This window comes from Perca fluviatilis, chromosome 11, assembly GCF_010015445.1.
Source record: "Perca fluviatilis chromosome 11, GENO_Pfluv_1.0, whole genome shotgun sequence".
Lineage (NCBI taxonomy): Eukaryota > Metazoa > Chordata > Actinopteri > Perciformes > Percidae > Perca > Perca fluviatilis.
In genome coordinates this window covers 12,226,448-12,252,853 of record NC_053122.1, presented here as the reverse complement: position 1 = coordinate 12,252,853, position 26,406 = coordinate 12,226,448, and the positions used below count along the sequence as shown (strand labels likewise).

Genomic DNA, 26,406 nt, shown 5'->3' with positions numbered 1-26,406 from the left:
TCCAAAGGTTTAAAAAATCTACCTACCAGCACGTGCAAAGCTCACTATTTAACAAAACCAGTTTAAACGTTTAAAAATGATTGAAGTTGCGGTTTTAGGGTGGGGTGGGGAGTGCCAGACTATTTCTTTGTGGGAAGACATTCCATCTAACTCGCAGCAAAAAAAAAGCAAATAAGTGTGAGTGTATTTCCCAAAACTATTAAACTACTATAACTAAAGTTGCTCAACATAAATGTGCAGTCTCAAAGTAATTTTTTGGAGGAAAGAGATCAAGTCTGTGGAAACTGAAACTAACTCAAAGAATGACACCCGTACATTGATCCAAGCTCCACCCCCAGGAAGTAGGTTACAAGTGATTGACAGGATGCAGACACACTTCCTGCCTCACACTTCTTCTCATTGGTTGGATTGTTTCCAAACTTTGAAAAGGGCTATCCCTGGTTCTGAGTCTAATATATTTTCTTGCTGCTCACCAAAAGCAAGAATTTATTTCCATTGCTTCTATATGAATAATAATCCATGAGTAACCTTCTGCCGCTTCAACCACAACAAACACACTCATTCATTTCATTTTATGAGTCAATATTTGTTTTTAGATGTGTCATGAATTCATCTTTTTAAAGCATCATGTCTGCTGTGGAAAACATCAATGCCTCCAGATTATACTCAAAGTCAAAACACTTACTTTAAAGTGCCCATATTATGCTCATTTTCAGGTTCATAATTGTATTTAAAGGTTATATCAGAATAGGTTTATGTGGTTTAATTTTTCAGAAAACACCAAATATTTGTGAAGCATCTCACTTCAGTACAATCTTTGTTGGAGCAGTAAGTACTGCTAGCTAGTCTGAGGGCATGCCATGCTAGCAGCTAGACGAGCATTATAACACGTGTTACAACAACGCACGTTAGTCTCGGAAGTAAAGGCTGGACTACAATAGAGCGGTTTGTGAACAGTGTTTTCTCTGGAAGTTAGTAAGTCCCTTTGGGGTGGACTTTGGGCTTTTTCACTTCGTAAACCTATAACATGCACAAAAAGATATACACTCACCTAAAGGATTATTAGGAACACCTGTTAAATTTCATGTTAATGAAATTATCTAATCAACCAATCACATGGCAGCTCCTTCAATGCATTTAGGGGTGTGGTCCAGGTCTAGACAATCTCCTGAACTCCAAACTGAATGTCAGAATGGGAAAGAAAGGTGATCTAAGCAACTTTGAGCATGGCATGGTTGCTGGTGCCAGACGGCCTGGTCTGAGTATTTCACAATCTGCTCAGTTACTGGGATTTTCACACACAACCATTTCTAGGGTTTACAAAGAATGGTCTGAAAAAGAAAGAAAGAACATCCAGTATGCTGCAGTCCTGTGGGCGAAAATGCCTTGTTGATGCTAGAGGTCAGAGGAGAATGGGCCGACTGATTCAAGCTGATAGAAGATCAACTTTGACTCAAATAACCACTCGTTACAACCGAGGTATGCAGCAAAGCATTTGTGAAGCCACAACCCGCACAACCTTGAGGCGGATGAGCTCCACCAGCAGAAGACCCCACCGGCTACCACTCATCTTAACTAAAAATAGGAAAATGAGGCTACAATTTGCACGAGCGCACCAAAATTGGACAGTTGAAGACTGGAAAAGTGTTGCCTGGTCTTATGAGTCTTGATTTCTGTTGAGACATTCAGATGGTAGAGTCAGAATTTGGTGTAAACAGAATGAGAACATGGATCCGTCCGTCCTTGTTACCACTGTGCAGGCTGGTGGGGATGTAATGGTGTGGGGGATCCCTTTCGCCTTCAGAACTGCCTTAATTCTTCGTGGTATTGATTCAACAAGGTGCTGGAAGCATTCTTTAGAAATGTTGGGACATATTGATAGGATAGGGTCAAACACAGTATTAGTATTACTATGGTGTTCCCTACTAATCATTTAGGTGAGTGTATAACACTATAAAGGAAAGGGGAAAAGCCCAAAAGCATAATATGAGCACTTTAACACTTACTTCAATCAGTTAAGAAACAGTAGTAGTGCAATGTGTGATGTGAAGTGCAGAAGCTGATTATTGGTCTCTTATGAAAGAGTTTCCGCAGCATGGAGGACCCATTCAAATCTGTGTCTTAAATGTTTGCAATATAAATCTATAATGCTGTCAAAGAGATTGTGCATCTTTTAATTTGTGTGAAGTACAAGTACTAAGTGAAGTAGGCATTGTTTTTTAACTGCTGTGTGTCATTACCATAAGGATGAAGGGTTATGAGTATAAAGCAGTTTTCCTCTGAGAATATTGCACTCAGAAAAAGAAAACCCAACAACTGGATTCAAGTCCATTAAGGACATGATTAGACCCTGCAGGATCTCCTCTCTCCATAAAATTGAATTGTTTAAAATGAAGCCAGTGGAAAAGGAGGCAAAAATAGACTTCTGGCAATAACACTGCTGGCCCTGCTCTGTTTTGCATTCCATTCACTCCCTCTACCCTTACATCTCATTTTCTTTTCTCTGTTTTGCTGCAGTGTGAGTTTGTCCTCTATCATGCCTCACACCGCTTTGATAATCAAGAATTATAATTTTTTTTCCTATTCTTAATGGGTTTTGCAAACTATAGCAAAGTACCCTATGCTTTGTTTGCCAGCTTCTTGTGTACAAGGGCGGACACATTTCTCCTCTGAGATTGTGTTGAAGAATATTGTTCCAGATGTCATCATGGCCTGTTTGTGTATATGTGTTTGTGCATGTGTTTCAATGTGTGTGTTGCATCAGCTGCGGCAGGTGTCTCAGGCAAAGCGTTGGGATGACGTTGGGACGGGCAGACGCATCAGACAGTCCAGATTAGTCGAGACTCTGGAATTTCCTGATGAGGACTTTGGCGTTAACCTGGGAATAGTAAGTGTCTGAGGACATGCTAAAATTATCTGTATGCTTGGTAAGTGAATAGTGAGTTCCTTTTTATTCCCGAGGTACAAATGTGTAGTAGTAGTAGTAGTAGTTTTAAAAACCTGATGGTTTATATGATGGTCTGTTTTATTTTGTTGTTTTGTGATGCTTTGTAATGTGGATTTTGAAAAGTGCTCATAAATAAAGATTATTATTATTATTATTATTGACAATTACTTAATAAATCATTTAGTCGATTTGCACCAAATGAATGATAAACCTTTTAATTATCAGCTGATAGTTTATCAAAAAGTGAAAAACATTCAACAGTTTCAGCTTCTGAAATGTGAGAATTTTGTACTTTTCCTCAGTAGCAAATCCTATACATTAATTATGCCTACTAAATTGAGAACTATTGGGTTTTAGGTTGTTGAAGGGAGAGAATAAGCAATTTGAAAATGTCCACTTGCGCTCTAGAAACTATAGAGGGACATTTATTTATTTTTACCATTTTGTGACATTTTATTGATTTATAGAATCAATCAAAAAAATAGTGAAAAATAGTTGAAATGAAAAATTATCATTTGTTGCAGACCTACATTAATATGTTATTGTGCTAAAACATGGTATACTGTAATTGTAAAAATAGACCAATGGTCGAAAAGTTTGGCATCCTCCCACAACAGTATTTGTGTTTTTAGTGTCTGTCTCAAAATCAGGACCACATTTCCAATAATCCTTGGAGCTTTCCACTGCAAAGAAGATGCTGATTTCACCCTTCACCCACGCATTGTATTTCTTTCCTTCACTGAAGAGGATAAACATGTTGAAAGTCATTTTCTCATCAGCTTTGCTCCACTTTTCAGGAAGAACGGTCCTGTCGCCCTGTTTTGTGCTGTAAAGCAGGGGTCTTCAACAGGGTGTCCTCAGAGTCAATGCAGGGGGGCCTCCAAGTTATTGTGATATTTTTTATAAAATTTGAAAGTCTTAACATGAATCCAATATATTAGCAACTATAAATCCCCACTGATGATGCAGTTAATTTAAAGGATTCACTGTGCCACATGTTTAACATTAAAACATGATTTATAAAACCATGCCAACAATTATTAGGCTATTTTAATAGCCTATGCAATAAAAAGGTATGATGGCTCTAGGCTGCCCTACATGTTCTTGTAGGCCCAGTTTAATATGCAACTTCATTTTCTACAATATATGTATTAGAGGGTCTCCGTTCCATCTCTTTTTCAGTTAGGGGGTCCTCAGCTTAAAAAAAAAGTTGAAGACCCCTGCTGTAAACCAACCAAACTGATTTCCTCTGAAATAAAGGCAAACCATTTTATTGTTGGTTGTTGAAGGGATAGTTCAGAATTTTTTTAAGTGGGGTTGTATGAGGTACTTATCCATAGTCAGTGTGTTACTACCTACAGTAGATGGCGGCTGACACGCCCTCAGTTTGGAGAAGCAGACAGAAATACCGACACAGAAGCTAAGCAATGTACAGTTGTGGATGAGGGTAGCAGCAAAACCGATTTTTGACACCTAAAAAAAAAAAAGTCCCACTTAAAAAAAATCAATATCCGTTTAAGTGTACGCTATATTTATTTTTACGTCGGTGAAACTAACCCTTTAAAACATCAAACATACAATAACACAAACAAACTGATCGAGGCAGTGGTAGACCAGCAGACCACGGGAGTTCCGTGGTTCTGCGAGGTAAAATTACTGTTTTTGTCAAAGGAGTCGGGTGGCTTTGAAGAAAGCAAAGATGGATATGTCATGTAAAGGGCTGTCTGATGGCAAGATAGAGCAGTGAAAATATTTTAATATGGTGTACACCTAAACCAATATAGTTTTATTAATTTTCTTAGGTAGGCTTTTTTTAGGTGTCTAAAATATGTTTTGCTGCTGCCCCGTCCAAAGCAGTACATTGCTTAGCTTCCGTGTTGGTACGCCTGCCTGCTTCTCTAAACTATGTGTGTGCCAACCGCCATCTTCATGTAGGTAATACACTCACTATGGATAAGTACCTCATACAACTTAACTTGAAAATATCCGAACTATATCTTTAAGGAGAGTCATGCTAAGGTTCAAAATGTACTGGAGGCGATAATAATGTACCTAATGGGAAAATACTGAAAAGCAATACATAACCCCCTTATTCTTTTTGCTTGCTTTGTGTGTTGTTGTCACATCTGTGTTAACGTATTTGGATATAGTGTTTAAAATGAAGCCACTGCTTATTGTACATTTATCTCATTTGACAAAAGGACACAATGGCCATTAAGAAGCGGACCTCGAGAACTAGAAGAATTCGTCCCGTCTCCACCAGACCGAGTGAGTTTTTGTGCCTCGCCAAATTTGCTCAAATAGCATGATATATTTACAATAATAGCAGGGTCAGAGTCGATTGACTCTCTATATGTAATAAAATAATGAAAGTACTGTATTTCTTCAGCCATACAAGTAGTATGCAACTTACCATAATGAAATGAGTGATCACTCCTTTCAAAATTTTAATTGGCTTTATTTTTTCTCACCCATACTAATGCCCATGATATGAGTTAATGTGTTAATTCATCTTGCATCTTTAAATTGAAGGATTAATGCTTCTTAGGTAGTAACATGGCCTTTTCTCCGATATCCCCCTCAGGCCAAACTTGACATTTTTGCCTCACTAGTGGTTATGGTCTAAGAATAGCGGGGTTGCCTCTCCATTTTCATCCATTATCTGCCTCACAGGGCAGCTACATTATCATGGCTATGTAAATAAAGACCATAGAAGGGTTTTTTTTCTTCATTTGTCTTTTCATATTTGAGTTTAGAAAAATTTAATGTCATAAGCAATTATTAGATTTCAATTTCAGTCTATTTAATTGAAATCAAAAGAGGTTGATATGCAGTGTACCGTAGGCCAAAATGTGACCTGAAAATAATTTAAATTTTGTCTCGTCGTAGGTCTAGGTGATGAGCCCAGTCCCTCTCCTACCCCTTCTGCTCCACCGCACTCTGCCCCTCTTACCCACTCGGCATCATGGGAGTGTCTGTCCACCCTCCCCACCAACGGCTCGCCCTTGCGTCACGTGACCCACGTCAGGCCTCGCCCACCGCGGAGACACAGAGCAGGGCACCCTCCCCCAGAATCTGTAAGTCGATGACAAATGGCGTGAAAGTGACCTTTGACCTTATTATGAACTCCAGTAGGCAGGAATCTCCTCTTTCTCGAGCTTCTTGTGACAGAAAACTCTAAACTAGGGCTGCACGATGTAAGGAAAATATCTAGTTGCAATTATTTTGACTGATACTGCGATTGCGATATGATTCACGATATTGGAGGGAATGATCATTTTTGTTAGCATTATTCTTATGTTCATTGAAAATGATTTTATAATGATTATAGTGTGACTTTTGCAAGGATCTGTACCAAACAAAGATTTTTTTTCTTTAGTCTGTAGGATTCGTTTTGTAGGCCAGGACGTCTCTGCAGCACCACAATACTTAATCCGGAATGATTTGACGGACATTTTGCCTTTCAAAAATATTGCTCCCCTACTGCGATTTGGATATTGCACTAGTCCATATGATGATTTCGATAAAATTGCGATTAATTGTGCAGCCCTACTCTGAACGGCAGTTTACAGATCTCTAACACAGCTAACACTTTTTAAAACGGCGTCCGGATCTTTTATGACACCTTGAAGTTAAAGGAGTCTTTATTGTGCTAGTGACATCTACAGTATGTATATTTAACTGGCACATTTTATAAATTTTTTTATCTCATGCTTTGGCATTAAATCGAGTCTGTGTGTTTCCACAATAGAGCTCAGAAGGTTGTAGAGGTGAGAAAGTAAACCCAACATGTATAGTTTTCAGGGGTTCTTTTATCTCGACTGCTTTGTGCAAACTTGTGTTATTTATCTTGTTTGCCATGCCAGTGGCATTTTCCAAAAATAAGTCCTTTAAAGTAGGAAGCTGTCACATATGTCACTGTGACTTGATGTTAATCATGCACAGCCATCTCCCAGGGGCCACGGGGCAGCTTCTAACTTAAAACGGCTTGTTTGTTTTGAGACTTTGTAAAAAGCTTTTTCTACATCGGTACAAACTCAGTTACGGCAGCATCATGAGGAGTTGTTTCGCAAACAGACTTCTGTTGGCAGTGGATTCTGTTCTGCCAGCCATCCATTTGAAATAATACCTTTTGTCATCCTTTCAGCTTTTTGCCGACATGACGGATTGATAATTGTTATCCTGTTATTCTTTCCCTGTGTGTGTGTGTGTGTGTGTGTGTGTGTGTGTGTGTGTGTGTGTGTGTGTGTGTGTGTGTGTGTGTGTGTGTGTGTGTGTGTGTGTGTGTGTGTCTTTGTCTTTGTCTTTGTCTTTGTAGCATTGCTCGGAGAACGGAGGAGTCAATATGCTGGAGGATGGACTACCTGATTTTTACAGCAAGAGAGTTCTACCTGACAGGTAGCTCAGAGAATCAGTTTCCGTGCAGTCTTTAAGAAATGCAATAGATTTGTCATTACTACAGTGGCCCCCTAAGGAGAGCACACACTTTAAGGGAACTGTAGTCCAAATCCGGTGGATTAGTAAAACCTGATATTTTATTCTTCAGCATCTAATAGGAGCATATCCAACCTGACATGCAAGATCTTTATCTGACAGTTCTTATTAGATAGTTAGCCTCATGTCTTTATCATGAGAAATTGTATTGTAATTATGACAAAAGAATTATATTATCAGAGTTAAGTTATCAAAGCAGCAGCAAAGGCAAGGAAGAAGACTGCAAGCTAGCAAACATGAATTTAAACAATGCAAAGTTCAAGCTTGTAAGAAAAATTGGCTTTGCAAATGCTTTACAAGGAAGTAAATGCTTTCACCATCTTTGTTAGACCTAAAGAATACATACAATGGGTTTAAAAACTTTCTTGTCAATAAGAAAACGCCACAGGGCACTTTTAACGGCAGAAACACAAACTTAGTGACTAGCTGGTGAACATAGTAGAGCATTTAGCAACCAAAGAGCCAGATAGTTTCCTAAAAATTAGTGGAAACCAAAAAGAGATAACAGAGATTAAATGAATAGTGAATATTAGACTTCTAGTCACCAGGTGGCTACAAATGCAACTCAACAAATGCCGATGTTGCTCAGAATCTGCAAGCCCGCGTGCTTGCAAGCAAGTGTGCCATGTCAAGTTAAAAGGTGATGATATAAAAATCGATACAGCATAGTATCGCGATATTTTCTGTGGCAATACTGTATCAATACACAGACCTGATCATCGATCATTCCCCCTCTCTTTCCCCTTTCATGTCTTCAGCTGCCCACTAAAAATAAAGGCTTAAAAATGCCTAAAAAAAAATTCTTTAAAATTAAAAAGAATTGCAATATATGGCAGAATATGCAATATGTTTAAAATTGCAATAATATCGTATCGTGACATAAGTATCGTGATAGTATTGTGAGGCCTCTGGTGATTCCCACCCCTACCCACCGCTGCCCTCAAGCAGGCAAAAATCAGTTAATGCAGGTTTATGTAAATCATAAGTGTTCTTCAACCTAACAATACTTATAACTTACGATTCCTTGTCAATGTTGAGATACAGTATGAAAAATCCCATGAAGTCAGAGACTGAATCAGGTTCTCCCAATTCCTCAAACCAAGAAGGAAATAATAGCAAAAAAAAGGCAGTGTCATCAGAGTCTATCTTCGCAAATGGCGACTGTTAATTTTTATCATAACTATGGTCTAGCTTTCTCAGAATTATCACATAACAGTGCTCTAGAGTGCGGCAAATTTGGTCGCATGTCACATGCGACCAAAATTTGTAAGGGTGCGACAAAGATTTTTCCTAGGTCGCACCGGTGCACCTAACGTCCTCGCATCCGCTGCCTCTCCACGAATGAAGCAATATCGTTTATATCGATATGGTTTAATGTTGCGTTACATGACCCATTCCTTCTGTAAAGCCGTGCCTGTGTTTGGATCCTCCTTGAAAACAAGTGAAGGAGCTTTCTCAGAGATATATTTATTTTTTATATATCCTAGGCTATTTATTTCCGATAACTTTCATTTACATGTGTTGTAGCTGTATATTTTCAAACTGGTAAAGGAAACCCTGTCTCTGCATTTTATTTTAATCACAATCTGTTTTAATAAAAGAGCTTGTGAAAAGTGACTTTGACTTAAAACTGAACATTTAGCCCACTTTGTAAAAAAATACAGAGCTATACATCGTGTATCGCCATTCAGCGTTAACGGCGATGCGAAGAAAAATGTATAAAAAAAAATAGGTGCAACCAAGGCAAAAAGTTAGTCTGGAGCCCTGCATAAAGATGTCCTAATTGCAAGATGCTTATCTATAATCATGAGATACTGAGTTAGAATTATAGAATTTACAATTACGAGAGAACGCTTCAGAGTTTCCTTTCTCCTTAGGTTGTGCTTCAATACTATATCAGTATAACCAAAATGGAAATGTTACCAGTGTTCCATCACATTGTATTAATAGAATGATTTCATACATTTCATCCAGATAGGGCTAAAGTGAATGATATAAATCCTGTGGCTGCTTAACGTGTATCTAGATGCATCTAACTAATTGTGTATAAAGAGGTGAATCACATTGCTTTAAGTCTTACCATAGGGTACATCTGCTCTGGACACAATAAAACCCATATCAGCCTGCTAAACCAAAAATAGCAATATATTGATATGAACCTACATAAGAAGTATTGCTCCTCTATGCTACTTACAGTTCATACTACATGCATTAAAAACAGGACTAGAATGTCCTTCTCTATATTGCTTTTGTATTGCATGTCATGTCAATGAATAAACAGCATACTCCTAAAGCACTTAGGCACATATGTAGTAGAGAGATTTCATTTGTACTAAATAGAAGCCTCGTTTGTAGCTATATTTGTTCAATAACCAGAACATATTCCATTATATAAAATAAATTATCTTGTTTACTGTGACTGTCCAGCCTTCTGTTTACCAACTATTTTTCTTTGGAACTGCACAGTAGTCACGCAAAATAGTTTCTGTGCTTTCTCTGTATTAGAGACTGACTGCCTGTGTATACGGATCTGTGGCAAAGCAATTACAGTATATATTGAATAAAACACAACTAAACTGCTTTTATTACAACAATTAATTTAACCCAGTATTTGTCAGCAGTGGAACATGAAGTGAAAGCATACTGCAAACCTAATCAATACAATTCCAAGAAAGCATTGTATTTGACAGTGTGGTCAAGTCATGCTTTGGCTCATTTTAAAGTGGCTATAATCAATATTTACTATGTATAAACAATGGATCACATGACTACTTGAACGTGAAAAGGCTCGCTTGAAGTGATGAACCCAAAGGTAATTGTGTCTCGACTCTGCAGTTCCGCTTAGCTCTACTGAACATTTTAGCATCTTTTAGCTCATTGTTTTCAGGCCCGCCATTTTACTTTATTGGTTCACTAATCGCTCCCATCAGCATCGTTTTCAGCCGCAGCAGGCTGCTGGTTTTACTGATTAAGCTATAAAAACACTGTACACTATGTACTCAACACTATACTAGCTGTGAATTTAGCCACTAAAATGTTTGATCGAGCTTTGCATGCAAGTAAACAATCTGTGTCGAAAGCAACGAAGCGGAGCACGTTGACCAAAATGCAATCTCAGAACCTATCGCCTGACTACGATTTAGTTTTTTATTAGCTTTTTTATTTATTTATCTGCATTCATATGCAGATTTCGGTTTATAAAGATTGTGAAGCAATCCAGTCATGGACTTTGTTTCTCAACTCCATTCTCTTAGCTGGATATCCGTTGGCTACACCAATATCAATATAAAAACTGTCACTAACAGACTACATGTGGAAAAACTACTCTACTGAACACTCCATAGAGTATTGTTAAATTTACATTATGAGTAGTACAATTTTGGTTAAGACTTGACTAAGTTGTTGTAATGATCATTTCGACACACACTAAAGGTTAGTTCTTAAGCTAGCCATTTGTTAGTAACTTACTTCATCTGGGTACCTCATAGCCTAAAAATATGGATTTAGATTGTAAGATAATCATACATGGCTCAGAAATTTGCATCTCAAACAGCACTACTCAAAACCACATGGAAATAGTAGTTCCCAAACCATTGTAAGGCCATATGACAGTGTGTGCTTAATGCTCACCAGCAGTGCATGAAAAAGATTCATTGAGGCAGCATAAGCTATGCCTTCTGTCAAATATATTATACCATCTGTACAGGCCCATGATTTATTGTCAAATTTTCATAACACATACCATGTAGTCAGTTGTTAACACTGAGATCCGCAAGCCAATGATGACTTGCTGAGAATGTATACTGGTCAATAATTATTGATGGCTGATTGCATTAATAGTACAACATCACCAAAATGACTGTATCCATCCGTTCTTTTATTCTGTTGTCTTTTCCAATAACCTCTCTTGTTTCTCCTCTTTTTTTTCCCCCCTTTCAGTCAGTTGTCATCCCTCCATCAGGGCCAGTCGCTGAGGAGAAAGAAGAGACGAAGTGTTTTGTCCATTTTCTCTGGCTTCCGCAAGAACCGCAGCTCCACCATCTCTAATCAGGACTCGGAGTCAGTATGCAGCGCAGGGGCTGAGTGGAAGGAGGGGATGAAAGTTGAAACATTTAAGTGCTCAGAGCCAGAGATTGGGATGGCTGTTAAATTAATCCAGCGCTGGGCATTAACGTCACTGCATAGCTTCATGAATATTTTAATGGAAGAAAATATTTAGCTGTCTCCAACTGTTTTCCTTCGCTTTGAATGTATGGCACATAACGGCTCCATAGTTAAAAAGTAGACTGCAGTATTGCGAATAGGAGAAAGTACAAGGCGTAAAACATGTTAAAAAAAATTATTACACAGCTGAATAACTGTAGGGAGAGTAATGCACTCAGTAGGCACACTTTGCAAACTTCCCCTTTGAAAGGAGTTAGTTACACAAAATGGAGGAGAAAAAGGCCCTCAGTGAGAGCTATGTATGTTTTTCAGCTGACTGAGGTGCCCACAAATTGAACTTTAAAGGTCCTATGACATGCTGTTTTTTGGATGCTTTTATATAGGCCTTAGTGGTCCCCTAATACTGTATCTGAAGTCTCTTTCCCAAAATTCAGCCTTGGTGCAGAATTACAGCCACTAGAGCCAGTCCCACAATGAGCTTTCCTTAGGATGTGTCATTTCTGTGTCTTGAGCTTTAAATGCTATTGAGGAGGAGAGAGGGGGGCGCAAGGTGGAGGGTGGGGGTGTGGCCTTGACCAACTGCCATGCTTCACTTGTTTGCAAACCATGAGGTCTCTCTCTTTCTAATGGGCGGGCCAAAGCAGAGAAAGGGGAGGTAACATTTCCCCTTATGACGTCATAAGGGGAACATTCCACATCGGCCCATCTGAGCTTTCATTTTCTCAAAGGCAGAGCAGGATACCCAGGGCTCGGTTTACACCTATCGCCATTTGTAGCCACTGGGGGACCATAGGCAGGCTGGGGGAACTCATATTAATGTTAAAAACCCTCATAAAGTGACATTTTCATGCCATGGGACCTTTTAAGGAATTGTGGTGAGGCTAAAAAACTGGTGCGTAATCACCTCTGCTGTTTAACAACCGCGCTAAAGCGCAGGAGTTACACTCTTAAACAGAGGCCAAGTTTTAAAGCAGTCTGAAAAAGGAGAATAAAAGAACAGATGAGTCATCTTTAGGGTAGCCATAGATAGAAATGGCTTTTTAAACACCGTTAACCATGTCACATTTTACCTGCAGATTGTTGCTAAGCAATCAAAGAGATTGTTCATTGTTGCATTCACATGGCTGCCCTCTGCACCCACTTGTTTTGTCTTTTTACAACAGCTCAGTGTGTGGGAAGTGCAACAGCATACTGCTGACAATAACAGCGGCCAAAGAAGTGTTCAATACATTAGTGACATAGGAAGTATGCGCTTGTACTGTATAGTAAATAAATGCAGATTATTAGTGTACAATATATGATCACTATAGCAAGTAAGTAAATGTAAGGGTAAGTTAGATCACCAAACACTTACTCTCATCTTCCCCTGCCTCTCAGGTCAAACCTCATCCCCATAAATGTGTGTAAATATGATCCACTAATCAAAATTTCTTGGGTTTTTCTGTGCGTCTTTTCCAGCAGCGCCTCAGAGAACGTCTACTCGATGATTCAGCAAACAGGGAGGCCAGAGAGCACTGTTCCTGGAGCAAACGGGACCATGCCTTCAACCCGGCCCATGCAGGGTGTACCTGTGCATGGGGTGAGGGCTGCCAGCCCCTCCTGCCTCATCCAGAGACAGGTAAAGTGTTGGAGACAGTCACAGTGAGTATGATGTGACCGTTAGAAATTCAAACTCTTATGACAGCAAGTGGCTACTGAGAGTTAATCCTGAACCAGCTCCAGGGGTGCTGCAGTCTAGCTAACTGTAGTCTATATCCACAACGTTCCACTTCCGGGATTGCTCCGTTGCCGCCGGAAATTCCGCCGGATGTCCCTCTTTTCGGCCGGATGTCCTTACCTTCCGCTTTCTTTGTGTTGGAATTTTAAGCAACGGTCGATTTATGAGGACTATGGTTAACTGCTCCTCGGATCTCTGAAGGGTGAATCCAGGCAAAGCGAGACTAAGCTAACTGTGACCTTGTCTGTGAACTGTGACATGTTTTAAGTGTGTATTTAATTTCCAAATAGCCAAAACATTTTGGCACACCTATTGCTTTATTTCTCTGTGGGATAGTGTACCAGTATGGCACAACAAGTAGTTGAAGTAAATGTGCAACTATTTTAATACCATATCTTCTCTCTGCTTTCAATCTACAGTAATAAAATAATTAAATTAAATATAGTTTAACATGGCAGGACAAAATTCATAGATGAATGCTTTGCCACCACCTGCTAGTCCTATTCCTTTATCTGTGTTGGATGTGTGTAGCTTGTCAGATGTGTGGAGGACTATATGGCCTGTTTCAAACATTTTAGTCTATTCTATTCTCTGTCTCTATCGCTCAATTTACACAATATATTTTTTTCCAACATAGTCTGCTATCACTGTAACCCAGCACGATGAGAAGTGTTCACACAATCAAGCCTCTCTCTCTTTGTAATTGTTCTCTGTGAGCTTCTGTAAAGCCTGCTAGTTCTCATTATAAAAAAAAATCTCAGTGTTGTAATAGTAATTCACCTTGATCTGTCTCTCAAACTATGCTGTGTTGGGTCCTTGAATTTGAGAGAACTGGGCCTGAAAAGTTATCAAGAAGTCAAACTCCTTGAATTTGATGTTTAAGAAAGTGTTGGAACCCTGTACTCTGCCCAAAGTCATTCACACACACACACACACGCACGCTTGCATGCACGCACGCGCGTGCGCTTGTGCGCAGAGACAGTTGCAGTCATCCAAATCCCTTTGGTCCTCAAAGTAGAGTCCATGGATCCTCACTGAGCCTTGAGGGGATTTGAGAACATCCCCAGGAAAATGAGCGATAATTGAATTTAGGTATAATTGATTTCACTAGAATTAAGAAATGTTAATCGTAGCCTTTACTCTCACCGCGGTTACCACCAAACTACGCAGTTAATTCATTCAGTACATCATCGACAACAGGAAATCAACAGGAAGTCTTTTTATTTTTTTTTATTTTTTTAATTGTCCAGTCCACAGACCTGGTCAGCATGGTGTACAGCTGCATCGGGGCAGAAATCGAGGACTCGGATGTGAGCAGCACCTGTGACATCAAAGAGACAGACCAAGATGCTGACGGGTCGAACACCATCTCAGATGTCCCTGCAGATACTCGGACTAACGGCCACGTGGTGTCTTCCAAACAACAGACGGACAGACAGATGGAGACGGGCACGCAGGAGAGGATCGTACCCCTGACAGACTCATGGACTGACGTGAAGGAGGACAGACAGAGCGGCGGTGGAAGCATGGCCCCCGGTGGGCCGAGGCCAGAGCCACCTCCACAGAGCACCAAGCCAAGTGTGGCTGTCATGAGGCAGAGACACCTGCAGGAGAGTTTAGGTACTGCAACTCAGACAGCAAGAGAAGTTGTATTACAGTATTTTATGATTGCTTTGGCTCAGGTTGAACAGCCGAGTTTCAATATAAGTAAGTAACATTTATTTATATAGCGCTTTTCACAAAGTGCTTTACGTAAAACATACAATATGATACATTAATTAATTAATTAAATTAATTAAAACAAAGACAAAAAAAAACAATTAAAATCACAAGGTAACACATTGCGGAAATGTCATCCAAAGGCCTGTTTAAAAAAAAAAGTAGGTCTTTATTTTTAAAAGAGTCCACAGAGACAGCAGACCGTATACGAGGCAGACCGTTCCAAAGTCTCGGTGCTACGGACTCTAAAGAACAGTCCCCACGGGTCCTAAGCAGGAACTACTCTAACTACTAATGTGCAAGACTCCTCAGCCAAACTGTCTTTGTAAATCCTACCCTAGACACAAAATGCTGAACAGTCCTCAGAATACAGACAGCCCATATTAGCATACGTTTCAGTGCTTATTACGAAGCGTACAGATCACTAAATAAAATGTAAACATGTCCACTTATTTCATTAGCTTTGCTGCAGAATTGCAACATAATCGTTAAACATTGATGCAGTGACACACAATCACAACATAATTACATAACAATGTAAAGTGGAGTTTTCAAAGGTCATTCTTTAGTTTAATCTTAAGTAAATGACCAGTGCATATTCTGTATCGATGAGTTAGATACTGGTGATAGCATTATTTGATAAACACCATTATATTTTAAAATTAAACAATAATGTAAATTTAGAGCATCCCAACGTTATTAAAAACTCAATATTGTCAGATAAATTGATGCTTTGGTATAATTGCTGTAAAAGGATGAAGACAGCTGGTCAGCTCTGTGTAATTATACTCTTTTTCAAAATCCATTTGCTGAATTGATTATAATTACTAGCAATATTGTTCCATTAATGGTGAATTACATGAAGTACAAAGACATGTATAGATGTCAGCCAATAATACTACGATATCACTACGATACATTTTTGTATCACTGTTCCAAAACTCTGGGGGAAAAGCTCAGAAAAGCCACATAGTAAGTTAGTAAACTAACATACTGTAAAAGGCCAAATTAGATCAACATCATTAAAAGAAGATTTGTTCAAGACACATCTGTCAAAGTGAGTTTAATGAGAGAAAGTAGTACAAGTGGATGGAGATTTGACTGGCTTAGTCCCAAAGGTTCACTGTCCCAAACTATAGGGGCTTTTACATAGACAGGGACATTGTTAAGGGCTATTGTTGGTTTCAGGTCTAGACATTGTAATGAGCAAAACCTCCACAGTTACAAAAGTAGCTATATATTGTACTCTGGCTCAAAGGGAATTAAGTACAATAGCTTGAGGCCAGAACCGGTCATGCCATAAATTCAGTGTAGAAATCTGCAGATTGACATTGCAAAAAAAGAAATGGTACAGAAAAGTACACTTTTTTTTTTCCCTCTGATTGGAAACCTAGCTGCAGAATGTGCACATCCATAACTAATAACAGCTGCTGCTATTTTGTTCTTCATTAACTGAATACATCATCAGTGATGTAACAACCCTCCAGCAGATAAACGTGCGTATAAACCATTGGCCAGCATAATATGCATATATTTTATCTCTCTTGAAGTTGTAGAAAGAATTTAACACAGAAATGTCAAGCAACCCAGTTCTTAATTGTAGGTGTTTTATTGTTCCTTGTTTACTTTATAACTTGTTTACTTGTTAACTTTTCTTTGTTTGTGCGCTGTATATTTGCCAGTGATTTCAGTCCCAGTCTAGTCAAGCTAACCTTTCCAATTACAGAATGCACATCAAATGTGTGCACCTGCAACTCAGCTTCCATGCTTACCGGTTTTCAAACAAAGGTCTGCTGGATCATTGTAAGGTCTGAGTTGACTGTGTTTCTGTCTCACCAGAAGAGGCAGGAAGGCTGCAAGGAGAAGAAGACCAGAGTGAAAGAAAGCATGAAGAGAAGCAGAGAGCGCGAGTGCCAGAGGGACAGCGTTCTCTTCTACTTAATAAGGTATGTGTACAGCATGTAAAACAAAGAAAAAAATAGCACACATTTTGTACAAACTCACACGCACTAGACTCTGATGTGTAACATAACACCCAAATGCTGTGTTCCTCCCTCAGCCCAGTCTCGATCTCTCAAGAGACAAGACCTCTCCGGAAAAGGCTGCGACCTCTGCCAAAACCTCGCCTGTCAATACAGGTGAAGAACCGACCAGTGACCAGAGGAGCTTGCCTCCTGCTCAGCCAATCATTGAAGAGGAGGGGACCGCCGAGAATGAAAGCTCACCAGCGTCTGCCAAGCCGGGGATAGAAGCAGCAGATCCTGTCAGTCAAGGTGCTGTAACAATGTTACTGTACAGCAAAGGACAGGGACAGTAGTGAACTGTGATGTGGTAGATCATTCATGATAAACCAGTGTGGTTGTTACTTTAAAGGTCCTATATTACGGTCGGTTTTAGGTTCATACTTGTATTTTGGGTTTCTACTAGAACATGTTGACGTGCCTAAAGGTTAAAAAAAAAAACACACACACTATTTATCTTTTATTGTCGGTCTGAATACCTGTATTCACCCTCTGTCTGAAACACTGTGTTTTAGCGCCTGTCTCTTTAAACCCCCCTCCCGAAAAATCCCAGTCTGCTCTGATTGGTCAGCGTTTCTGGGTCGTGCGCATCTGCGCTCGCTGAGTCTCTGCACCGTCATTGCAGCTGGGGAATGACTGTAACGGCACTGTAGAGGCACTTTCTACACACACACATACACTCACCTATAGGATTATTAGGAACGCCATACTAATACCGTGTTTGACCCTATCCTACCAACATTTCTAAAGAATGCTTCCAGCACCTTGTTGAATCAATGACACACAGAATTAAGGCAGTTCTGAAGGCGAAAGGGATCCCCCACACCATTACACCCCCACCACCACCAGCCTGCACAGTAGTAACAAGGCATGACTGATCCATGTTCTCATTCTGTTTATGCCAAATTCTGACTCTACCATCTGAATGTCTGAACAGAAATCGAGACTCATCAGACCAGGCAACATTTTTCCAGTCTTCAACTGTCCAATTTTGGTGTGCTCGTGCAAATTGTAGCCTCATTTTCCTATTTTTAGTGGAGAGGAGTGGTAGCCGGTGGGGTCTTCTGCTGGTGTAGCTCATCCGCCTCAAGGTTGTGCGTGTTGTGGCTTCACAAATGCTTTGCTGCATACCTCGGTTGTAACGAGTGGTTATTTGAGTCAAAGTTGATCTTCTATCAGCTTGAATCAGTCGGCCCATTCTCCTCTGACCTCTAGCATCAACAAGGCATTTTTGCCTTACCCAGGACTGCAGCATACTGGATGTTCTTTCTTTCTTTTTCAGACCATTCTTTGTAAACCCTAGAAATGTTTGTGTGTGAAAATCCAGTAACTGAACAGATTGTGAAATACTCAGACCAGGCCGTCTGGCACCAGCAACCATGCCACGCTCAAAGTTGCTTAGATCACCTTTCTTTCCCATTCTGACATTCAGTTTGAAGTTCAGGAGATTGTCTAGACCTGGACCACCCCCCTAAATGCATTGAAGCAGTTGCCATGTGATTGGTTGATTAGATAATTTCATTAACGTGAAATTTAACAGGTGTTCCTAATAATCCTTTAGGTGAGTGTATAGTAAATTTGTGACACAACCGTAGGGAAGTCCTGGCGGCTCGTTTAAAGGCACAGTTTCTGAATAAGGGCTGTGTGCATTTCTGGGGGATTGAGCAGAGCGTGGACTGTACGTTTTGATACTTTCACATTATTTATATAGCACCTCGACCTGCTTTATAATTAAAAAAAGACATTGAAATCTCACTTTTTACAATATGGGACCTTTAATGTAAATTTCCTGTTTTTTCAGTTGAAATGTTTCAGATTCTGCACATGGCACTCTTCTCTTTTTCTGTATAGTCATGGTAGCTTTAATGCTAATACCCAGGGCCTTCTAGTTAGAATAAAGTGACAACATACGGAATACTGTATGTTGTTGATGATGTCTGTCAGGCCATTTGGACAGAATAAGTGCGGATGACGATCATGATAATGATGATGATTAAACCTGTTCCACCAATCAGATGGGGAAGAAGGTCGTAATGGATTTACAGCAACATCACGTCACACCAGGAAGTCCAACTCGTTTGACATAGGTACTGTATGCCCTGTACCCCTGCTGTTGTGCACACATTATGATATACGTACACAGCATGAATGATGTTTGGTTCTACACATGGATGTCTGAGACAAATGCACATCTTGCTGCTTTTGTTCATAATTCATAACAATGGCGCAATGCCTTTGTTATTTTGTATCAAATAAAAGCAGCGTGAGTCCCTTATTTGATCTGCTCCCAAGCCTGTAGAGCTTCCTGGCTGTGTACCGCATTACTGCTTTACCCTGCAACCTCTTTTCAGTTCCCACACCCCACTCTCTGTGTGTGTGTGTCTCTCATGCCATTTCCCCTCAGGCATGGAACGGGACAGCCCTTACGATCTGGAGAGGTCCTCAGATCGCAGATTCCCTGTGAAAAAGCCCTGTTTCCCTCAGTACAGAAACAGATCCCTGGACTGCCCTGCAGGGACCAGGTGTATGTATCTGTTTCACTTGCTGCAAATATGTCTTGCATGACAGCCATGTGACAGAAAAGTTTGCACCCTTGAGGTTTTGCAGTTTATTTTGCAATACAGTGATTTTTGTCAGTTTTAATTTAAAATAGATAATTAAAATAAAATGTAATACTCAAGGCAGGGTTCAATGCTAAGTTTTTTTTTGTTTTTTTTTCAGGCAAGTGAAAAAAAAATTGTGCTTGCCCGGAGTGGATTTTTACTGGCTCCTATAAAAAAAAAAAAAAGATAAAAATATATCCGAGGAAAAAAGTTTGGAAAAAAAACCCCGTCAAAACAATTGTTGAGAGCGTTTAAAAACCCCATAAAAACGTCAAAAATGTAGACAAAATAGTCAACAAAAAATGTTGAATGTTGAAAGCATCAAAAATGTTGAAAAAGACGTCAAAAGCATCAACTGCCAACTCAATTCTTCATTGGCCAACGGCACATTTTAAATCAAATGATTATGATATGATGATGCCTGAACAGGTAAGTGGGTTGTTATGTTTAATTGCCCGAAGTGGCTTTTAACTTGCCCCGGGCCATCGGGCAACCCTTATTGTTGAACCCTGCAAGGTATTAAGAACATCCGTTAATCTTTATGAAGTTCATTAAAAGAGGAAAAAAAGGTGTGCACAGCTTCATTACATAATTTTTTGCAAAAACTCTTCTATGTAGACTTTTTCATAGCACTGTACATGGACAAGTTATACCTAACATATTGAATGCATGCTTGTTCCGGTGTTTTATGAATGGCTGACCAAAGCAAGAGATCGTAAAACATAATTTAAAGACATAATTTGGTTGTTTTCCAGAAACGTCTCTTTGCAGCTGGCAGCAGGATCTGACACTGCCTGGATAATGGTGCCAATAAACGAGAACCTCAGCATTTCACTCCTGCTTTAATTTGAGCTGAGTCCTTTTAGATACTGTGTTGTATTATTGAGGTAATTGGCAGCTATGTTTAGCTGATTCGTCATCCATTTCTACATTTCAGTCGTTTGGCATTGAAGATGAAAAACCTGTGGCAGCGGAAAGCTATGGGGATCTAATGACATGGCAAAAGCCCCTGCCAATTACCTCTGTAATACAGAACTGAAACCTGCTGATGGGTGCAATTATCACCGTGATAATGATAAAAAGGTCCATGCTACAAATGATGGAATAAAAGCCACTTATAGAGAAAGTGTGAAGCTGCAGTGGTTCTCTGTGCCTGGCTACATTATACATAGGTTGATACATCAAGCAAAGACTCGATCATCTGTCCAATAGGCACGTTTGTGTTTCCTGTACATAATGAAATCTAAATATTGGAAGTATAACGACAATTGATTTTTGTGCCCACTTTTGGGTGGCGGAACAAGCTAAATACATATCTGACTTACAGTATTATCACCTTATAAAACTGATATGTCAAACCTGTTAGCACACTGTGTACACATGTACAAGAGTAGCATTCATTTGGAGTTGGGTTTTCAGCCCTGATGAATGGAAATCTAATTTTCATTCTCCTTTTTAGCATTTAGCAGCTAAATGCTCCACTTTTCTCACTAGCTAGTTAATAACTTTGTCTTTGGGCCGTTTGGTACTAAGCAGGTAGAATACAGTTGGTTCATTTATTTAGAGTGTTGTTGCTGAAAACAGCTGCCTGCTACGGTTTAAAAGAAGGTGGTCAAGAGCGGAGTAGCGTGCGAGAATGATCCAAAATAGACCAAAAGGCTATGCAGAGAGAGCAACATTTTTTGATTATTCTCTGTGAGTTGGACACAATGGGTGACCTGTTTCACATTACACATAATATAAGATATTGATTAGTGCAGCTTTAAACACAATAACTGATTTTCTGTTACTTGGGGTCAACCGAAACAACCTTTTAAAGTTGATAGGGTGAAATTGTTAGCAAACTGTTTCCTATTTACACATCAAGCAGATACGCAGCAACATTAGCATTTAGTTGAAGTCGTGTTTGTGTTCGAGTATCCACCAACTTATTAAAAAATTATCTGGCTCTTTAGCAGCTAACGTCCCCGCTAACTTGTCTGATCAGCAGGTAGCATGTCATTTTGTTTTTGTTTGTTTTTTGCTAAAATGTTGCTGCTACTGGAAACACAGTTGATATTGTGTTTGTGGACTGTAAAACCAAAACGATGAGCTAAAATGGTGCTAAAATGCTCTGTGAAACTGAGAGGGACTGAAGGTTTGGGTGATAACTTTCTTTAAGTCTCTAAGTTTGTCTCTACTAGTGACAACTTTAACATTACACATAATCACTTGGATCAATTGCTAATGTAAAAAGTTTGATTAGCGCAGCTTTAAAGTCATTTATTGACACCGTATCTGCTTCTTTAGGTTATGAAAGCCCCCAGCTTGGTAACAGAGACGCGTTATGACGTTACCAGTGGATCAGAAGAAGTTTGCTGGGAAGGGCAGACTGGAACATGGAGGACTGGACAGAGACAAGCTTTTAAAACTGTGTGGACTTAGCTGACAAAAGCTCCAACAAGCAGCTTTTCTTCCTTTTTAATTCATGTAAACATTTGTTGCTGAAAATGCATGTACTGGTATGCTTTCTGTTTTTAACTGGTTGCACTCGCTGTGGTTTTTCTCAGGCATAAGGGAAGCTCTGACCTGCAGTACATAAAGCACACACAGTAGTTAAATGTTTCTCCAGTATGCTCATCATGAACTGTTTTGTGCATTTGTGCAAAATCATTTAATATCGAAAACACTGTCTTCTCATCCCCCTCCCTGTCTTTTACTGACAATCTGTGACTACTAAAAGTGAATTTGTACTGTATTTATTCAAATGGAGATGTAAATACCGAATATAAAACTGCACTAACCATTGTGGTAACTACCAGTTAACAATCATGTTTTTATTTGTGATAATATATCATTTGATAACTGTGTTTGTAAGTATGCTTTTTGGTGTATGCTGACCTTGATGATTGAGAAATGTGTTATCATGCACTTAGCACTCCCATCTCTTCAAGAGTATTTAAGTCATCAGTGAATCCCTTACAGTTTTAATCTGATTTTGCAGGCCTGAAAATGAGTATATTTTCTAAAAATGCTTCTATGAATCAGAATAAATAAAATTGACTAAACAAGGAATTGGATTATTGACAGTCACGTTTATGATGCGTTTTTCTACATTTACATTTAAATATAATCTGAAAGCCACATACAGGTCAGTTTATTAATCATGGGGTGTACTACTTAGCCTTTCTTTCTTTCTCAGAAAACAACAACCCTGTTTGTCATTAAGGTTCACTTGGCTTGGGCTTACAATTTTTTAAAGGAGTAGTTAGATATTTTGGGGATTGTACTCTTGTTTTCTTGCAAAGAGTTGGGTGAGAAAATTGAAAAAATATCACTCATGACTATCTGTTAAGTGAAGAGCCGAGGTGGTTAGCTTATAGCTTAGCGTTTACCATGCAGGGGATTGCTATGGAGTAGTACACTCAGCGATACACTGGTAAGAGCAAATTACATTTAACTATGTATCCAGCCAATTTAAATAACTCACATTGTATTGTGTGAACAGTTAACTTTATATAATATTGTATGTGGGGTTTTCTTTCGTGGAGTGCAAATGTTCCACCAAAACAAAAGTTTCCTTCCTAAGACCATTTTGCAGAGGCACCGTCCGGAACGCCCAAGACGATTGTGATAGGTTTAAAGAAATGCAAACAACCCAAAGCGTTGTATTCTCCTATCCCAAAATCTGTGGTAGCCAGACTTTACTCCACAGTGCTGAACTGGGATTTCAAGACTACATTGACGTTTACCAGGAGCTACAAGTCAGGACATCATAACCCTTTGTTGCATCGATTTAACCAACGATATTATGAAAAAATCACTTTTTCTGCGATTTGGGGTGCTATTTTGTGTCTGGTGCTTCCACACGCATACAAACTTGGGAAAAAAACAAACATCGATGCGGTTTTGAGTGAGATACGGGTTTCTGAATGTGTTCTGCCTTCAGTCTCTGGGTGAGCTGGTCAAAAGCGGCAGGGCTTTTTACGTCACTAGCTGAAACGAGGTGGCTAACTGTAGCATGCTAGCTCGTAAAGAATGGCAAAACGCTGCTACAACACACTAGTTCACCATAATCTACAAAAGAACTACTTACATGTCCCTGTTCTGCAGGTATTCCACGCAAAGTTGGAAGTGCGCCCTCGTTTAGAAGAAGTCTCCCAGCTAATCCTGTCTTGTACTGACTGAAGTTGTAGAAACGAACCGCTATCTGATGTGATCCTTACCTAGCTACTGCGCATGTGCGCCTCCCAACACAGATGGGATAGAAGTGCGATGCCTCACTCTGTAGCTAAAACAGAGACCTGAACGCACAGGGTGAAAAGAGGAGCTGCAGCAATGTGCAGTACAACAAAAATATGGAGGTTTTTTGGAAATTAAACCATGTAAACCTATTCTGGTACAACCTCAAAATACAATTATGAACCTGAAAATGAGCATAATATGGCCACTTTAAAAGTCTGTCTCCGGAGCATCCCCCAACTTTATGGAAGTGCAAAAGAAAATTGGTGAAGTACTCCTTTAACTCCTTTAACAATATTCTTGTCTTAGCGGAATGATCATGAAAAGTAAAGACTTTTTTTGTTAAAAAATAAGACGTTTGACAGACTGTTACTCTTTCTGAGCAGCAGATGGCAGCAGAGACTGAGTGCTCCTCTCTCCTGTAGCTGCCTGTGGCTGCCAAGTTATTATACTTGGTCATTACCATAAACGTAGATTCTAGCAACTGTGGCTGCAGTAATGAAGGCAAAAAAAAAATGCATGGGCAAACAACTGGTTTTGCAGATCATTGATAATGACATCATTGTGATGTCTAGAGGAGACTTGCTAATAAGCAAGATCAGCACTTCCTGTAACTGACAGTATAAACATGCTCATTAATTACTCCTACATCTCTGGCGTATAAACAGCAGACTACAGTGGGTTCTCACTCTGTTTGCTCTCTCCTCTGTGTTGCATGCTCTCTGTCTCAGGCACACACGTGAGACGTCAGTTGTTCCAGACAAGCGATTTAATTCCCTCCATCCAGTCAACCTGATCTCCCACACTGCCAGGACAGATTACAGCCAGAGGTGTTGCATTCACATTCACTGGGTCACCTGATAAGCTCGGGTAATTCTCCCTCTGTCGTTCCATCCACACTGAGTACCACGCACCATATGCCCAGCTGAATGTTTCATTACATTATATCGAAACCTATGCGGCTCACACATGCATAAACTGTGTGTGTGTGTGTGTGTGTGTGTGTGTGTGTGTGTGTGTGTGTGCGTTTCAGCACCAGCAGATGGGTCAGCAGCAATCCACTTGACTCAGTGTGTCAACAGTGAAAGGCTGGTAATGAGCTTCTACATTATGAGCCAGTGTGCTCACTGTGCACCTATGGAGCAACACAAACCCAGGTAACAAAACCTGGCACGCAAGGGTTCCACTGTACATATGATGTTAAGAAATAATTTCAGGTCTTGGTGGTCTTCTTTGTTGGGTAATATAATAACGCAACTCAAAAGAGGATTTCAGCTTTGTGTTACCAAAATAATAAACAGTACATTGGATGTCATCTCTCCTTCCAAACACCTATGTCCGAACTTTCTGCCCTATGTAAAAGCCCCCTGAATCTTAAGTCTGCCTTTATTTAATATATCTTCAAATTTTGGTTGAAATATTAGGATGCAATTTGTGCTGTGGAAAGAAAAATTAAGATTTTGTCATGTATTGTAGAGCTGTGTTTGTCATATAAAAGCTCCCAGCTAATGACTTGATTTGGATGTGGCAGTGCCACCCACGGGTGGATGATAGATGATATCTTTGATCCCAGTTGGATGTACTGTAAGGACTATGCTGTGGTCAACAGAAAACATACCATACAGTAATACAGCGCCAAGGCACACCTCAACATTTTGCTTTTAAATATTACGGAGTTGCATATTGTTCTACATCTTGGAAACGGGTCGATACTCAAAACTCAAACTCAAAATACATTACAAAGTTTAAAGGGAGAGGACAAGAACTGAGATACTTTGTAACTTACAACAGAATGACTTAGTCCCACCTCTGGATTACTCTACAAGTTTATTTCTCAGATTAGTTCTTTAATCCAAAAAAACATCAAAAGAAAGTTAAAAAAAAATAATACCCATCACATCATAAGTTCCCAGACCCCATAGCAACATCTTCAAATGACTTGTTTTATGACTTCAAATAATTAACTAAATTGTTAAATTTTGCAAAATTAATAAATTAATCCTACCTTTTGGTAAAACAATCCAATGTGGACAAAATAGTGGAAGACCTCCTGAAAAATGACTTAAAAGTCTCAAGTACGTAACTCAATCACAAACACTTCTTTATAGGTGGGTCAGCACTTAAAATGGCACTTCTGTCAGCCATCTGGCGATTATTATGTTGATATGTGGACAAAATGCTAGGATACAGTATAGAATAGCAGATTAAATAGCAATAGAAATGTTAACCAATTTAGTCAAGAGAGTGCTTCTCAGAAATCAAAACATATGACAAAGACAATCAATCAGGTTTGGCAATATGTTAGTTGTGCAATATTTCATTGTGCAAGGGCTGTGCTACACTTATTGCGGAGAATGCAGCCGACAGGGTTGTTCAATTAAAAAATGCCAATGAAAGGAGTAGTTAAAGGTCCCATGGCATGAAAATTTCACTTTATGAGGTTTTTTAACATTAATATGCGTTCCCCCAGCCTGCCTATGGTCCCCCAGTGGCTAGAAATGGCGATAGGTGTAAACCGAG

At 39.5% G+C, this 26,406-nt stretch overlaps 1 protein-coding gene across 1 annotated transcript in view; it reads left to right on the top strand.

Annotated features, from left to right (window-relative positions):
* carmil3 (capping protein regulator and myosin 1 linker 3) overlaps positions 1 to 22,733 on the top strand; it is a 97,920-nt gene extending 75,187 nt beyond the window's left edge. Inside the window, 12 exon segments of the mRNA XM_039815464.1 lie at positions 2,765 to 2,887; positions 5,149 to 5,215; positions 5,837 to 6,024; positions 7,266 to 7,345; positions 11,381 to 11,500; positions 13,064 to 13,223; positions 14,573 to 14,942; positions 16,881 to 16,987; positions 17,101 to 17,314; positions 19,078 to 19,149; positions 19,467 to 19,586; positions 21,955 to 22,733. Of these exon segments, the coding sequence (XP_039671398.1) occupies positions 2,765 to 2,887; positions 5,149 to 5,215; positions 5,837 to 6,024; positions 7,266 to 7,345; positions 11,381 to 11,500; positions 13,064 to 13,223; positions 14,573 to 14,942; positions 16,881 to 16,987; positions 17,101 to 17,314; positions 19,078 to 19,149; positions 19,467 to 19,586; positions 21,955 to 21,995 (1,662 nt within the window). The 3' untranslated portion in view covers positions 21,996 to 22,733.
* Positions 22,734 to 26,406: the final 3,673 nt, after the last annotated feature.